Genomic DNA, 18,101 nt, shown 5'->3' on the forward strand with positions numbered 1-18,101 from the left:
TGGGTTGATGCTTTAAATCCCTCCTACTTAAGCAAAACACCATTTGAGAAGAGAGACGGCTTATTTTGAGAGGGCGGTGTGTCTGGATGTGTTTGGGGATAGTCGTGTATTGTTTCAGCTGGGTGGAATACGGCTGGTGAAAACACGGCTCATTCCTTACAAGCCTTGAATGATAATCCTTGTAATCTGAGCCGATTGTGTTGTCGTTTGAAAAAGATCCAAAAATTAGGTTGACAACATTCTAGTAGATATTTCAAGGTAGGAAACACTGGTTGGATAAGACTTGTCTCTCTAGGAATTGAAGGAACGCAGCCAATTTTCCCACGAACATCAGAACAAATCTGCAACCACAAACCTGAATCTGGAGAGCCTAATAAAATCTGGGCTAAAAGAACTTCCTCAACACATAAAATTTCACATTAAACCCTTTGAACCTTTTACATTGTTGCTCCATTGTCACATCTATCTAGGTTTTCAGTATACCCAAAACAAGCCTTGGCTAGACCTGCCATGTAACCTTATTTTAGGAGTAAGTTGAGCTTTATAGAAATACCATGATTTATCTTGCAAGTGGTGCAATACATGTCCTAGGTTGTTCCTTTAATTTGAAATACTTTAAAAGCTGTTCCTAGCTAGCGCTGGACATCAATAAGATGTCAGAAAGACATTGGACTCTTGTGCTGGATGGATGTTACATATTGATGGAGTGAAAATCAGCTTGATAATGTTTTAAATGTCTAACAGTGTTAGAACCTAACATTGCATGGACATTAAGACTGTGAGGTTTTGCAGATGCTGGGTTTTGTTCTTCATTCTTTCCAACTAAATGTTTTTTAAAAATTCTACGTAAAGATGATGTTGGCATGAAACATTTGGAAGACAGATTTTGTTACAACATAACTTAAATCCAACAAAATATCAATCTCATCTGTCCTCATTATTCTGCGTCAAACTGACATTGGCATTATATGTCCTGACACTGATTTTGATAACCCAACATCAAAAAAGAATTTCAATTTAACATAAACATCTAACGATGATGGTGGCCAATTTGGTTTGGCCTGAGCCCCATTTTTTTAGCCTGTATTTCTTTACATTCTGGTCATCAATTCCATAAAATATCCTGCTGTATTAGATCCATATAGAAAAACATCAAATGGGTTGCTTGTGATACTGAAGGAAGCATTTAAACATGATGATCTTAAGTTAAAAGGCTATATTTTTTCTATTATTTCTGTGCAGATGTATGGACTTCTACACTAAATGTACGAACACCGAGTCTGTATTTTTCATCTGACTGAACACCGACAGGCACATGTCCCCATGGCTAGAAAAGCCAAGTACGCAGCAAAGTAAAGCAACTTCCTTGTCAGCTTGCCAGCTGATTTACCTGCTGTTCCATGTGCATGTGAGCATATTACTGAAGTACTTGCAAATGGGATAGTTCTGCAAGTTGCAAGAATAAAATGATTAAGTAGACAAGGTGCAGTTTTCATTGACTACCATTATATGACAAATGAAGACTCCAGTTGTAGACAATTGTGCAACAACTGCTTTACCGTTTGCAGATCCTGGACTTCCCAGTGAATTACTTTCTTTGCTTACTTCTCTCACTCAAAGGAAAGCCTTTGCAATATTTTCTGGTAAATGAGGATTTTTAGAAACCTGCACCAGGCTTATACTTTTTGCCTCAATCAACAAGTTTTTGCCAGAGTGTGTGTTTACCGGATCTCTACAGTGCAGGTGGTGAGCAAAATGTTATCATGACCAATAGTCATAAAGGTCAAGTATTTAAGACTAACACTCAATTTGACAAACAGCAGAATTCTTTCCAAGTAAGAATGTGAAACAAAACCAGATGCTGAAGCACAGGTTAATGAGCTGCTAGTGTGAAAATAACAAAAGTATTTGTCCCTGTGGGGCGGCAGAGTTCTCCAAAGCCCGGACCTGTATTCCTTTTACACCTCACACAGCCTATATGTCGGGGCATGCGGGCCATCCAGGCCGCCTCGATGCATTCGTCATTCCAGACCCAGGCATAAAAACCTCCACAGTGATCACAGCTGTGGCAGAGCCTTTGATGCTGGCTGTAATCTACAGAAACACTATGGTTTCTATAGCCGCAAGGGAATGCGCTGGGAATTCCTCCACACTGTGCCCTGTGTGCGCTGATGAGGCTGTAAAAAGCAGCTCAACACTGATAAAACATGAGGATAAAATGATTTCATGATTCAGTGGAGTGTCATTCAGGCTCTGACGTGAGGAAAGTCTTTTATGTACAGGTATCAAAGGTGTGAAAGACTCTATAACAAAGTCTGTCTTTTTATAATTCACAATAAAAAAATAAAATGATTCACACTGGGAATTGTTTTTGTACTTATAGTTTACATAAAGGTACATAAACAGCATCAAAAGAGAGCTTGTTTATCAAAACAAAATTGGCAGTGGAGGATCCCCCACGCCCCTAGTCTGGTCGTAGCTAAGCCCCTAATGTCCTAAAATCCTAGAAATGCCACAAAAACCAAGAAATGTCCTAAAATCCTCGAAATGTTCTAAAATCTAAGACATGTCCTAAAATCCTTGAAACTCACCAAAATCCCAGAAATGTCCTAAAATCCTAGAAACACACGAAAATCCTACAATGTCCTAAAATCCTATAAACGTTCTAAAATCCTACAAATGTCCTAAAATCCTACAAATCTCCCAAAATCCCAAAGTCCTAAAATCATAGGAATATGGTACAATCCTTGAAATGTCTTAAAATCCTACAAATGTGCTGAAATCCGAGAAAAGTCCTAAAGTCCTAGAAACATCCAAAAATCCTTGGATTGTGCTAAAATCCTAGAAATGTCCTACAATCCCAGAAACAATCTAAAATCTTAGAAATGTCCTAAAATACTGGCAGCATGCTAAAATCTGAGCAATGTACTGTAATCCTAGACACATCCCAAAATCCTCGAAATGTCCAAAAATCTTAGAAACATGTATAGGACTAGCCCCGGGCCTCCTGTCATTTTGCAAAAGTGGCCCCCATGCAAAACAAGTTGAGTGTCCCTGCTATTGACAAAGGAGCTAAGTTGTCTCTGGGAATGCTCTGCCCCGACAAATCCAACTTTAACCCAAATCTCAGGTCAAAGTTCCCAATTAGAACTGGTTACAAATAAATGGGGTTCACAAGAAGACTTGAGTGGATGTCAATCAAACTGCAATGCTTACTGTAAAAAACCCAGCGTGGTGACTATAGAGGCATCAGGGGCCGAGCATATGTCCAGATACAGGATTAACTCAGATTCCTGGGATTACAGCGAGCCCAAAAGGAAACGTGTCACTCTTTAACTGTTTGCATTACATCACACTACAAGTGTGTACGTGCATGTGGAAGTCGTAACGTCCCCCCCGACAGTCGCCCCCTCCTCTGCCTCCCCACCTGCCTGCTGGGAGACTCAAATTGTAACTAAAGCTTTTCTGAGAGAAGCTTAAGACGTAAAGCATTAAAAAAACAGATGGAGAATCAGAAATGAGGTAAAGCCGTGTCTACAAACAGTAGGTTTGACAAAAGGATGTGACAATAAGCCAATTATGTCCTTAACACTAATAACAATGAGTCCTAGCTCAGGCTCTAATTTAATTCTGGGGAGGAAACAGAGAGCAAAAGATGACTACACTGACACATTTGAACCCTCGAACAAACCTCAACACACACCCTCCTTCCCTGAAAAACCAGTCTCTCTGCTCGTGTAAAAGCCTGAAACTGTGGGCCACCTGTTGTGGATTCCCAGACAGTTCAGCGTGGAGAAGCCAGATCTCAACACTCACTTCTCACTCAGGAAATATTAGAGAAGGGTGGGAATGAGACGCACTCTGAGCAGCAGACATAAACCTGTGGCTTGTGCACAATATAGCGGGATGATATGATCTCTAAATTTACCTTAGCAGCGATAACATGCAATGATATATATTACAATACACGATATTTCCTGAATCATGCTGACTCATGCTTGGTTTGATTACAGTATGACAGAACTTCTGTGTTATTGTCCAGTCACCACAGAAAGTGGCACAATGAAATCAAACCCCATTTTGTCATGAAAGAAGAGGTTAGAGATGCTTGGTGACATATGCTGCCTTTTCAGGGCTCTCATGATCTTGTGGTTACATGAGAATACATGTACAAGATATGCTTGGCATTCAAGTGGTTAAGTTGTCAGAAAATGCTGCTAGGCAACAGCAACACGGATGCTACTACTGGCGTCTAAAAGCCACTAAGGCTAACAATTTAGCAACTACAGCAAATACAAAGGCACAATGACAAAGGAAAAAAATGAAGCCTTTGGGAATATCAGCATTTTTCTTAGGCTTATAATAAAATTAGGGAAGAAAAACTGTATTAAATTACTATTTAATACCATCCTTGGTCCTAACAAATGTTTAACTATAATGCATGCTAGGCGAGTATACTAACGTTGATAATAACGTTATTTTTGATTGCTGACTTGACGTCATATGCATAAACATGGAGGGCAACATGTTAAGTGTAATATGGTATTAGTGTTAACTGCTGTCCATCTAGAGTGACCTAGTATAAATATAAAAATATATGAAAATATAATATATAACATAAAAAATATATAAAAAATAATATATAAAAACATTTCAAAAAACGTAAACAGTTATCAACCTTTTGTCTAAACACTATTAGCATTAAAATGCAACCCATCTTCTCTCCAGTGTCCATGTCGTTCTCAGTTTACGACCGTGAAGCACATGAACACAACAAAGTCGGAAGAACGACTGTCCAAATCAGAAACTACGACCTTTTCGACATCACATGAATGCAGCGCAAGTCTCTAGTGCCCTTGCTCTATAGGCCCAGTGATATGGAAGATATGGGGAATTTTGTACCAAGTTGAACTTTAGTGCCTTAATGCACCATTAAGCATCTTTTACAGGAATGAATGGGGCAATGCCCCAAACACTGTTTCCAGTACTCTTTATGCATCCATGCAACTGTCATGATAGCTTGCTGTTGGTCAACAGTGCAAATTTGAGAGTGAACATTCACCAGAGTTAAACACAACATGAACAAATTGCACATATTTACTTTGCCCTTGCAATGGAATTTGTCTGGAGCAATTCCATTAAAACAAACTGATTTTCCTGAAAAATGTTGGCATTTTAAATGTTGGTGTGACTTAGTCTTTTAGTCTTTGGCCTATGACTGAAGGTTTTAGGATTTATATGTGAATATTTTATGATGCGACGAAATCTAGGTCGATAAAAGTGTAAAAATGTTGACAATTCAGTAAATTTGGTTTTTTATTCAGCCCCACTGGTAAAGTCAGAGAATAAATCCATATATGCAAGTCCACTTTCCTAAATCTGAGTCCAAGTAGCTGCAGAGCCTCGAAATAGCTTCTTCCTCAGAACAGCCCCCTGCACTGTTAGAGTCCCTTATCTCTGCTACGTAGTGTCCTTGGAGGCTACAGCTGCAGTGCAAGGACAGCTGGCTGGAAAGCAGGACAGTGAGCAGAGAGGACGGGAGTCTGCAGTTTGTTGCCTGCCAACTTCTAAGAGCTCAGATTCCCAGCTCCACAACCGGAGTAACCTGTCCCCCCGAGCTCCCAGCCTGAGCTCCAAATCTCAGCTGCAGAGCCCCCAAAAGTCGCTGCTCTTACCTTGGCTGCAAAACTTGACATGAGTCAGGTAATTCGAGATCCACGGGTTCCGATACATTTTGGCAACAAAGTCGGGGGGGGAGTGGGTCAAATTGATGAAAAAGACGGGAGCTGCCTGAGAGATGATGCAGCTACAAAAGCAGTTTGTCAGTGCTCTGGGACAGACGGAGAGAAAGAGACAGAGAGAGAGAGGGGAGTCAGGTAGCGTTAGAGAGAGGCAGAGGAGGGAGGGAGTGGAGAGAGACGTCCCAGCCGCAGTGCCGGTACAAGTCGAGGTCCTGGTAGGGGAACGGAGGAGTGGTGAAGCTGTGGCTGTTAGATCCTCCGCTCTGGTTCCTTTAGCTAACCAGCACCCATTACAACAACCTGTCCTGCAGGGCTAAAAGCTGCTCAGAGAGGGCTAAGCTCATTAGCAAGCAAATTAGGCCCCATCCGTACTACAGATTGGAGCTAAGTGTCCTGCATGCTTCAGAATGAGCTGCACAGAAAAGAGGAAAAGAGTGTATGTGTGTGTCTGAGAGAGAGAGAGAAAGAGAGAGAGAGAGAGATAGTTAAGAGTATCCCAGGAGAGTGCTGCCTTCCCTTGGCTCGCACACATGAGCGGGATGCCAATGAAACCGGTGCATAGCGTCAGAGAAGGAGGGGAGAAGAAGCGCAGGCAGGGTGGATGGGAGTGGAAATAAAGTGAGCAGGGGAAGAGGAGAAAGTTAAAATGACCCTCTCAGCCAGATGAGAAATTCCAGTCATCTCTCAGCGGGGACAAAATAAAAAGAACAGCATGGAAAGAGAGAGAAAGAAAGGAGGCGGGAGGGACGAGGAAATGGTAAGAAAGAAAGAGAGAGTTCTGCAATGTCCACTATCATTATGCTTAACACCGTGGTTCTTCGTACAACAGCTGAAAAGAGGCTCATGGGGAAGACAAATAGCCTGATTTATCGACATCCCCACCATTCTCCCTTTAACGCACTCATCAAAAGTGTTTGTGCGTCCCAAAGCACACATAAACTGATATTCCCAGAGAGCCATGGCGTGTGTGAACCCATTTCCTATTATGATTATGCAGTGAGTGAATGCCAAGAACGACACAAAAGCACTCACACGCACCTCACCTATACATCAACATGACGACGACGTGCTTGTCATTGTACCGTGAGGGCATTGTGGGGAGGCTGGCGCAGAGCCCGACGCTGCTTTTCAGACGCCGTTAGGAAAACAGTGAGCGGTATCTTATCTTTCTGCAGCATGCAGAGAAGAAGCTGTCAGCACTAAACACACGGGAATCAACACAAAGCAGATCTAGCGGAGGGAAGAGGTCGCAAACATCTCAATTTGGGGGCTGCAGAATAGCAAGAATCAGGGTAAGCCTGATAATACTATTCCCATGCTGTGATTTCCAGAACACGTGCATGTCCTCTACACTTCTTGTAAATGTAAAGCAGGTTGTTGGATGATTTGAAAAACACCACCACACACCAGGCTTATCACATCATAAGATTTGTCAAAACCTATAAATCTGTCTAGCCTCACCATCAAGGGCTTCACAGGTGTGACTGACCGACTGACTGGAGTGTGTAAACTTTAGAGGTGGAATTTTTAGGATCCGTCTCAGAGATGAGCTCATCTGGCTCAGCATGTGAACTGCACATACACACATACATCAAAAACCTGCCATTTCACACGGGGGCTGAGCAGACAGGGAGAGCACTACCTGCACGCAACACTTAAACTCTATTACTTTCAGCACCAGCCCTCAGAAGACGGACTGTGATTCATCAAACTCAAACTCACTGCCAGACTGTCAGCAGATTATTCAAAAAGTCATGTTTTAACAAAGCTATTGATGAACTTTTGACTTGGTCGTGACTACAAATTGAAAGTTTAGTTTAAAAAAAATGAGGGTGCTAAAGAGACTAAAACGTGAGGCAAAGTATTCCAGTTTGTGATAATTTCATTTGATTTTTTTTTACAACTGCAAAAGCAGTTTATAAGCCACATGATTATATTTTACTAGCAGTCTGCCACCATTATCTGCACATCATCTCTGTTCAGCCCACTGATGTGGTGGTATCGGGGCTGCCTCACAAGGTCACAGTAGATGTTTGTGCCAAATTGGAGGAAATTCTCTCTGGGCCTTCTTGAGGTATTGGATTCATAAAAATATGATGGCTGTGAGGTCACAAATACCTTTACCTTTAATCACCAAAATTGAGTCCCTTCATTGTTCAGTCCAAGTGGACAATTGTGCCAAATTTGAAGGTATTCCATCAAGGCATTCTTGAGATATTATGTTCACAATAATGGGACAGACCTGGTCACAATGACCTTGACCTTTGACTACCAAAATAGAATCAGTTAATCACTGAGTCCAAGCAGAGGTTTGAGAAAATTTTGAAGAAATTCCATCAAGGTGTTCTTGAGATATCGCTTTCACAAGAATTGGATGGATGGATGGACAGACTCCCAGAAAACATAATGCCTCCAGCCAAACACAACAAAAATGGTTGTGATGCAGCATGATGCACTATTGAGCCACCCAATATCATCGCAGGGGAAATTCCATCAGCGCAACATGCCTAGTTGGTTACAGCCATGAATGTCTTTGGGTCCTTCATCAAGAATCTGTGGAAGAAGGGTGCTGCTATCTATTCAGATGGGTCAAATGTTTTTAAACCCAGCAAAACTTTTGTTAGTTATTGCATATAAGACACACAGCATTGTGTATACAATACTCACATACAAACTGACAACTCAATTGCTGATGCTTTCCAAAAAAGGCAGAGTCAAACATGTGACATCTAGTCTAGCTATACAAGCTATAACATATAGTGTGGTAACCATGTAAAAATCTCCTTTGAAGGACCTTTACGTCATGATGTACAGTCATCGATGATGTAAATCAAATGCAAACCACTAAGACAGATCTCACTATCCAAGCTGCCATCATCACCTCTACACCGACTTCTATCTACCATCTGTCTGACTTGTATGTAATGTTTGTTTCTTTGAGTCATCTGCAACAAGAATGACATCAGACCTACAAAACCACCCTACAGTTCCTACTCTGTTATTAGCAACGATGAGCCTTTACTTCCAAGGTAAGGCAAGTCCTTACAGGTCGCTGCAGTGATGCAACGCTGCTCTTGCTCTCTAATCTTTGTGGTGGATTGGGGGATTATTCAGACGGTAATGTAGAACCAAGAGAGGAAGTATGCAAGCAGTCACTTTAATTGCTAAATGGTCTCGTTTGCGTGTGTGTGTGTTTAGATTGCATATTGTATTGGGTTGTACATACAAAAAGAGGATAGCTGTTTATATTGTAATTGGTTATATACAAAACTGGGATAGTTATATTTGGTTGTACATAACAGTGGGATAGTTGTTTATATTGTATTGAGTTGTATATGAAATTGGGGTAGTTATATATATATATATATGGGCAGGAATAGATAGTGTGTAATTTGTTTGTTGAGTAATAATTAGTCAGTATGCTCCAGCAGGAATGAGGAATTTGAGCCTGTGCAGTGCCGCATTAAGAGGAATTACTTTTGCTACATATCACAGCCAAAGAGTCGAACAGGAAGCTGCACTTTAAACAAACTGAGGAAAGCCAGCTGAATGTTGACTTTAAGAGTGAGCTCTGATATTGATTATTATTTGGCTGTGAAGATGAGTTTTCAAACTAGTTTTAACTATTTATGATCCTTTAATAAAATATAATCCTTAAGCCTTATTAAACACTTCTAGGAAGGCAAACCTTCCTAGAAGTGGTCCGTCTACTTTGTTGGGAAACTCTGTGGGAAGTTTGCTTCCGTAAATGCCAACACAGACTATAAACCAGTCGAAAATGGTTTGAGATGACAGTACAGAGACCAGAAACTGGTTCAAAGGGCAATGTGATTGAAAATTGAAGCCATCTTTGCTGCCACACTGTAAAACATGACAAAGTGGTGAAACCGATATGTCCCAGGAAACCTAAAGCCATTTAAGGAGAGCATTCCAGGAAACTACACTGTGACCCATGTAGGGTCTGAACACCATTAGAGTACCAGTATTTTTGGATCAAAGCTGACAATTGACAATAATTTGTGTTGATGCTCAAAGTGGTGGTGACACTTTCGTGCCAAAATATACAGGCATTCCATGTTAGCCCCAAGCTTTTGTTTTTGTCAGCCTTTGAAATACCATGAAACCAAGAAAAATAAAACAAATTCATGCATTCTTATGTGGGATTTAACTGAATTTATTAAATGGGTTGAAGACCTCGCAGTGATGTTCCTGTGCATAATGCATTAACAATTGAGAGAAAGCAGTAAACTCACTAATGATGCTACCATTTTTACAATAACGCAACAATAAATCCATGTCGAAATCATCGAAAAACAGTAGCATCACATGACTTTTTATATGTTGAAAGTAGCATGTCACAAAAACCACTGTGACTTAATCTTTTACTCTGGATTTTACTGTCATTCTGTCTATTTTAGTAGGGTTTTCCTTGTTTAAAAAACCTGCATGCACATGATAACTTGAAGTGTCTGTTGAAATTTAAGCATTAAAAGGAGTTGGCACCAGTTACAGTGAGCACAAACCAGTGGGCTAATTACTGAAAGCATGTGAAATTTGAAATTAAGAGATGCAAGCAATTAAAATGTTGGCTGATGCCTAAGCCTTGACCGACTGAATATTGAATAAGCACTGAAAGCAGTTGAAGTGGAATCGCTGAAAGGCATTTTAACTTTTTCTTTCACTTTCACGTCCTGTAGAGAGTTGAATTTTCAATTAATATGCACTACAAGTAGCTCATGGACTTATAAGCTTGTATGAAATCACTAAAAGCAGTTGAAGTGGAATCACTGAAAGGCATTTTAGCTTTTTCTTTAACTCTGAAGCTCCGTAGAAAGTTGAATTTTCAGTTAATATGCACTAAAAGTAGTTCATCTACTTATGTTTGTATTTACTGAAAGCAGTTGAACTACATTTAAAAAGAAGGGATGAAAGCAACAACACTGTCAAAAAATATCTATGTTGACAAGAGACTGAAAACAGTCATTGCCAAACAACTGTCATTTGAAATGTGAGAGATGCAAGCAGTTTAAATGCTATTTAGTGAGTAAGATAAAAGCAGTTGAAAGGTCAGTTAACTGCAAATGATATAGGCATTTGAAATTTCAGTGAAGTGTCAATGATAGTTTGAGTACATTCACTGTTAAAAGTTGAAGAGTCAGTTTGTATGTACGCAGTCATGTCAGTTGAAATGTTAACTTGTTAATAAAATGTATTAATTGCAATAACAATGTCAGTATGAGGCTGATATATTGGAGAACACTAGGAGGAAGGCACTTCAGGTTCTTGAAATTAAACAGCACCAAGAGCGGGGCAGGTTATGTTTAATGTCATAATAACAGAGCCACACCTCTCCACTAATCATCCCCCCAGATGTTCAGTCAGCTACGCATTCAGAGTGGATGCTATTTCAGCCTGGACAAGCTCACATGTGCAGCCAGTCACTGGGTCATTATTAGATAAACACTTCCAGACAGTCCATGTTTGCACTTAAAATGACCTCCGTTGCGCAGAGGCATCCCGACAGGTCTGCTACGAGAGAAGTGCTTAATGGCCACATCACCTTCACGGTCGGAAAATCTTTCAGACGACAGCGAACATTGAGACAGGAGGATAGAAATAAGCATTAGCAGGGCTTGTCTCCTGCTCTGGGCTCTTTCACAGCCATACTAGAAATAAAGTACAGATTTATGGCGTCCCTCAGGAAAGATATCCGTCTTGTCTGGCGAGAGAGTGGTGGAGGGATCCAGTGCGCACCACAATGCTGTCTCTGCAGACACATAACAGAGCCTTAGCCTCTGCAGCATCGCCATAAATTCAGATTGGGGGGAGAGAATGAAAGGTAAAGATATTCATATATGAACATAAAGGGAGTTGAAGGGAGGAAAACTCAGACAAAAACTCCATTTGCAATGTTGTTTGATGTCTTCTAGGCATAATGGGGTTTCAGTTTGAAGCAAACATATTTTTCATTGTGCACTTTGACCTGAAAAGAGTGAAATTGGTATAAAAAAGGAGGTAGAAAATGTTCTTTGCAAGATGTCAGTTTCAACTACATATTTGAAAGTGATCTACAAGTTAGATCATTTCGTAACCACTGTATCATGTATGCCTATTAGCATATGCGCAGGGACTTTGCACATAAACATCGGAAAGTAAAAAGTGTGTAAATGTCCACTGAAAGCAATTGATAATTTTGTTAAAGAGCTGAGGATAGTTAAAGTGTCTGTTGATGTGTAAGCAGTGATAGCATATAAAATGCTACTGTAGCAAGTGGTTAAAATAATGTGTAATGTGTGTTTTGCTTGTGTCAAAGCGGAATAACTAAAACTTGTCTTTTAAATTTAAGCATAAGTAGGACTAAGTCATTGTTTTGCAAGTTACAACTAAGTCTCAAGTCTTTGCACTGAAGTCCTAAACATTGAATTTTGACTCTTAAAAAAGTCATAATATACTCTTCCCCTACTGTTGCGCCATTTTAACAACAGTTATTTTAATTTACAAAAATCATGATAGTTTTATTTGTTAAAACAAGTTTGTCAAAGCTGTTACATCTCTGTGGGTAATTTGTAATGTTTTGTATACAGCAATTTGTTGACGATCGAGTAGTTTTTATGCATGTAGAAAATTATGTGACTGGTTCCAAGTTTATGAATTATACGCATTTGATGTTGCAAGATTTTTTTTTAAGTTTTAATTTGACTTTTCTTTTGTGCTTTTTTTGTATTTTTTCTTACCCTGTTTCTTATTTAACTTAAATATGCTGCTTCCTTGTCCTATTTGTTGACCCATAATGTTCAAGGTGAAAAAAAATAAAATAAAAATCATAGATGTAATTTATTTTACTTGCAAACAGCTTTGAAATGGAAATGTTTGCCAGCCAATCTGTCCTATGAATGTAAAGAGACAGAGTCGACAAGCTAGCTTAAATATAATTGTGCACATGTACGTTCAGTTGCACCCTACAGAGCCTCAGGTCAGACATGACAGACGTCGAACTTTAGGAGAGACACTCCTGGACGCGAGCTTCAGCCCTCGTTATCGACTTCCTTTCACAACTGCCTCAAGTCTTTGAAATTTTACAGTTGCACTGCAAATAGATACACCAAGACAACGCTGACCTTCTCTGGCCATTGTACAGTGTATTAACACCCAGAAACACACACATACCTCAGCGTGGCTTTCCAAAAATAAAACAGATAAGAGGTCTTAAGTAGTGGACTCAGTCACTTCAAGTGGAGGGCTCCAAGAGGTCTAGTGATGTGTGCCTCGAGGCCTATCACACAGCTGAAATTTGACCCAGCTATAACTCAGTTAAACCAATGGAAAGATTAAGGTGGTTCCATATCCAAATATCTCAAGTCTTTCTTTTAGGGTTGAAAATTGTAAGCACTGTCCTTAATCGATTGATTTAACAATCGATTAATCATTATTTAGAAAAAAAAACAACCCATACAATGTCAAACAATAATAAATGTTTTTTTCTTCAGTCAAAACTCACAGCAGCATATTGTAATTACTTTGACAGCATTTCATACCCTATTGATTAATTGATTAAATTTCACACGGTTGATCGAATTCCTAATGACCGATTAATCAATCATCGATAAATTGTTATCATCCCCACTTTCTTTAAAATCTAAAAAATCTAATGCTTTTTTACAAAGCAAAAATCCCACCCACAGATATCCCTAAATTGTTATGTATCACCAATATGTGATGTTCAATGCCATCACGAATTTCCTGCACTGTCTTTCAAACTCTATGAAGTCTTGCTTTGTGATTCCACGGTACATTTGCGGTTTCACAGACACCAAAATCTGACATTTGCTATTATCATTTTCTTATTATTAAACAGGTTACTATGGTAAGAACATCTGAAGTCACATTGTCTACTTCTTGCCAATCATCCATGGGAATAAAATATGCACCAAATAACAAAAACAGACCAAAAAACCTACTACAATGCCAGATAACATTTTTCCTTCTCTTGCCCCTTAATATGAAAGAAACTAACAGTGAGAGGGCTGCACACTTTCCAAACTCATAACTGCAATCACGATTCATTTGTAATTATAGAAATCGATACAGCACCATCTGTTCCTCAGTGATGATGTGACCCTTGAGGCATGTGATGCACCTGAAACCCTGAGACACACGTCTACACTATCTGATTCAAACCGAGCCCCGGGGACAGATAAATACCCAAGTCACACACACACATTCAGAGCATTCAGCTGTTAAATAAACACACATGTGCGTGCCTTAGTGTGATACACAGCACATCTGGTCAGGAGAGAGAGCTACGGCACCAGAAATCTTCATCGATCCCACTTGCCAGGGAATTTTGTTTCCATCCCCAAGCACTGCGGACACCTTCCCAAGAACTGTCATCCTGCAGGACGGGAACACTTAAGGGGATGGAGAGGCAGCGGTGGAAAGCCTGTGTCTCTCCTTTCCCTCCAGAGTCGACACAGTCTGAGGTGAGCCAGCGGAGTGGCGGCTGCCATTGGTGAAGTGAACCAAATGTAGCTGCAGTGATTGGTGCCTGGCAGGATACACCTATTTCCACAGTAAGAGCTGGAAACTCAGTGAACTATGAGATTTGTAGTACAGGTCTTTCATGTTTAAATAAATAAACATGTTACCAACAGCATAGGTGCTAATCTATGGTTGATCTGTAAAGAACATTTTGATCAGCCACAGATATTGAATAGATGTATAAACTGACCTTTCATTAAATCCCTCCCCTAAACAGCTTAGCAACTGGACCAAGGTACAACAGGCCTGCCAGGTGTTGGACTTCTCCACATTGCTCCAATGAGAGTGGTACCATGCGGTTTTTTTGCCAACTCTTTTCCAATAAAAGTAGCTAGCACTGGCTCCAAAAGTCGCTAAAAGTCGCCAGATGATGTCATGCACCCATTTGCAAATGACATCATCAAGTATTCATTTGGGATAATAGAAGCATTTTACATTTTGGTGAATTAGGTTTTAAAAAATCCTCAACAAAACATTTGAATGCAATGAGAGCTTTTTCACGTTTCCAATCCACAGAGCAAAAGCGTAAACGTAACCAAAGAATCTCACTACCAGTAAACGTCTGTGGCAAGCAACTTGTATGGGGATGAAATACCATAGCATATAACTGAACACTTTCCCTGTTGGTCTGAATAAGTGTCTAAATTTGTTGCTCTCTAGAAATAAAGTTGCTCAGTCTAGCAAGAAAGACACCAAGTAGGCAACACTGACTATGCATTTCAGAGAACTTTCCCTTTTCTTTTTTAATCTTGTGTACATGTGTCCCTTTTTATTTATCATTTTGTGCCCTATCTCTAAATTCAGATGTTTTTGCAGTACCATGAACGTCGGGGTGTGGATAGTTGATCATTTAATCCGTTCAGAAATGATTAGATTGATTGATGAGAGCAGATGGTGTTGTAGAGTGAGTGAAAGTAAACTTTTACCCAGCACAACTAACCGTCTCATTATCACTGCGCCTGCTGTTCTACTGCTCCATCTGTGACAACAGTACGCTCTGTGCTCCGCAAGTGTGGTGCAATGGATAATCAAACAGTAGTGCTTCTAATAAACGGTCCAGCATCAAAAAAAGAAAATCTATTTTTAATTGCAGTGGCCTGTCAAAAGTAAATGAATGTGTGGGAAACCCTGCATAGAAACAAACTTGGCAACAGCGGACATTGGTGGTCTGTGAGGCCTTTAAATACATCAAGACATGTGGATAGAGCATTCTCTTCACTGTATTGGCCTACTGATTTGTTCTGTTTTGCTATTTTTTAAAATGTATTTGTTGTGTCTCGCTTAAAATATACTACACTGCCCCCCTGCTTGTGTGTAAGCTTTCAAAATAAGTGCAAAAATTTGGACAAAATGAATACAGAGTACAGCCCAAAGGCTCGATCCTTATATGTATCCAACATTGAGCATTAATGAGCCTGAAGAATGGAGAGTTTGACAGGCATAGGACCAGTAACTATGGGTGACTCAACGTTAGTTAGACCAACATAAAAACTAGTGAGACACAATCATTAATGGCTACTATTTCTCCTCATTTTTTATTTTTTTCCCTGTATATCTTTTCACTGAATGATCCAAACCATGGTGATTCCTCTTTTCCACAGTTACGTCCTATGAGATTGTATGAATTGCTCATGAGTATTTCTACAAAGAGTTTTTGACGAATTGTCAGCACACACCTGGCAGTACGCTCCCACAGTGTCTCCAGAGATGGTCTGTTCTCTCTCACTTTCTGGCCTTTTCTTCCAGCGACTTCTCATCTACTAAAGCTAATTCAGCAGTCGAGCCAGACTCCATTAAAAATAGAGACAATTCTAAGAAAAGGTCCAAAGACAAGTCAACATGAAACATGTCACATCACTGTGGTTGTGTTCAATACTCACAGTTTGGTTTGGTAAAAGGCTTAGGGTTTAAGTATTATAAAAACAACATGGCATATGACCATTGCCAAAGGATTCAGAGTTGAAAAACTCAAAGTACAAAAGCTACAGTTTCTAATGTGTTAGTGAGAAACGCTTGCAATTTTTAATGTATTTGCATCACTTTTGTGTCTTTATCTGTATCTTTTGTGGTGTTAAACTGTAACAAAATCATGAATACCTGCGGTCTGTAATGCCTCTCACCGACAGCAGATAGTGTCAGAGCTCAAGTCTGAGGTCAACGTCAAGGGCAGAGACCCCAGCTCAAAGTCCTCCATGCTATTAGTGGCTCATCATAAATCACCACTAATTAGATTTTAACCTGGTGCCGGTGGGTTTAAAATAAAGGAAAAGCTGTTGTGGAGGTGTAAATATGCACTTAAGACCCACCACGTGAGACCACCAGGATTAAGCCTCCTGCAAGACTCTGGGTGCTACATTAAGCCTGGCGAGGGTCCATAGACAGGGACATTTTAGCCTCATCTGGCTGAGACAGAGTGATGGACATGGATCCAATTACAGTAGACAGGAAAGTCATAACTCTAACTGTCAAACTTGTTTAGTGACTCCACCTGTGCATTCATTATTCTAGTAATTAATTGGTCATTATTCTGCCAAACATCCCCTGGTTACAACTTATGTGACAGTTTCCTCCTTTGTATAGGCTACTACTTGTTGGTGAGCAGAGCCAAAATGATTTATTTGATTCAGAGCTGCTCAAATCAATACTGCCCAAAACAAAACAGTAAATCCACAAAGCTAGCAACTAGACATAAACTGAACATAACGGAACAATTAGCAGCTGAAGAGCCAGATATTTTCCTGGATGGAGAGCGAAACAGAGCGAAAAGTGGAGTTGGACGACTTTAAACACATGCTAATGTTGCTCTGTGTCTGCTGCGTGTGTAAAAAGGAAACTTTTTGCTAAGTCATGTCACCTTTATAAATATAGTTTTCACAACTTTTTCCACTGCCCCCAAGTGGCCAAAAAAATATTAATGCTTTAGCACAAATTCAGTAATGTGCACCATGAAAGCACATTATCAACTGAAATACAGTGTCTCAAAGATAAGAATGCAGAAGCTGCCTTAAGGCCCTACAGCTATTTAAAAGGGGTATTTCTTTTCTTATTTCATATATAACCTATTCGTTAAATATTATGGGTTTTTTTTAATTTTGAATATGAATGTGTGTTTACATTACATACCATATGTTCCTATAAAAAGTGCCGCTGTTCTACATTAGTCATTCCTCTGCTGCAATGACTTGTACAGAGATGCTGAGATGCAGAAGACCCAGAAATGCCGACCAGGTATAAAAGACAGCGTTTTAGACACAGGATGAATACAGGTGTTCAAGCACAGCAGGTATGAGGGAGGGAAAAGGTGTTTTTTGAACATTAGAGCAAGCAAAACTGTTATACTGGGACCCCAAAATACAACATGAACCCAAAAATGAGCATTATAGGTCCCCCTTAATTGAATTTAAATAAAATTACAGGCAGTAAACATTTGGCTTTCGAGGCTTCAGCTGGTTATCCAACATTGTTGGTTGGAGAAAACTAATGCCGGACCTTAGACTGTGTTAAAAATGTGACAGACATTTCAACTAATTTCTAAAAGTACCACGTCTAAATTAAACAACAAAAAAAAGCAAATCTTGAACTAGACTGCCAGTTGATATCCCGACAAAAGTCTTGACAACAGGGATTAAATTAACAGGATGTGGAGTCTACAAGGAAATCTGAGTTGGGACACACATGTGACACGTTCATGTCCAGCTATGGCGACAGAGCACTAAACAAAAAAAAGTCTCAGGTCAGTCTAAGCCCTATTTAACTTGTCGTCCCTGTGTTTGGCTATCCCTGCCTGTTGACAAGGGGACATCCAGGCTAAAATAAGGCTTT

General features: G+C 39.9%; 1 protein-coding gene across 17 annotated transcripts in view; it reads right to left on the reverse strand.

Moving 5' to 3' along the window:
* Positions 1–18,101, reverse strand: part of svila (supervillin a) — a 101,277-nt gene that overhangs the window by 57,648 nt on the left and 25,528 nt on the right. For 6 of the 17 annotated variants that reach the window (XM_088072286.1, XM_088072290.1, XM_088072287.1 and 3 more), the window contains exon 1: positions 5,676–6,155. The exons of 3 other annotated variants lie outside the window; for them this stretch is intronic. In XM_088072286.1, the coding sequence (XP_087928412.1) occupies positions 5,676–5,733 (58 nt within the window). In that variant the 5' untranslated portion in view covers positions 5,734–6,155. Of the gene's footprint in view, positions 1–5,675; positions 6,157–18,101 lie in introns of those variants that run through there. 8 more of the 17 variants (XM_088072288.1, XM_088072283.1, XM_088072284.1 and 5 more) reach the window with 5 other exon arrangements.

Source organism: Plectropomus leopardus, chromosome 21, assembly GCF_026936395.1.
Source record: "Plectropomus leopardus strain MGB_pleo_1.0 chromosome 21, ASM2693639v1, whole genome shotgun sequence".
In the NCBI taxonomy this organism is placed as follows: Eukaryota; Metazoa; Chordata; class Actinopteri; order Perciformes; family Serranidae; genus Plectropomus; species Plectropomus leopardus.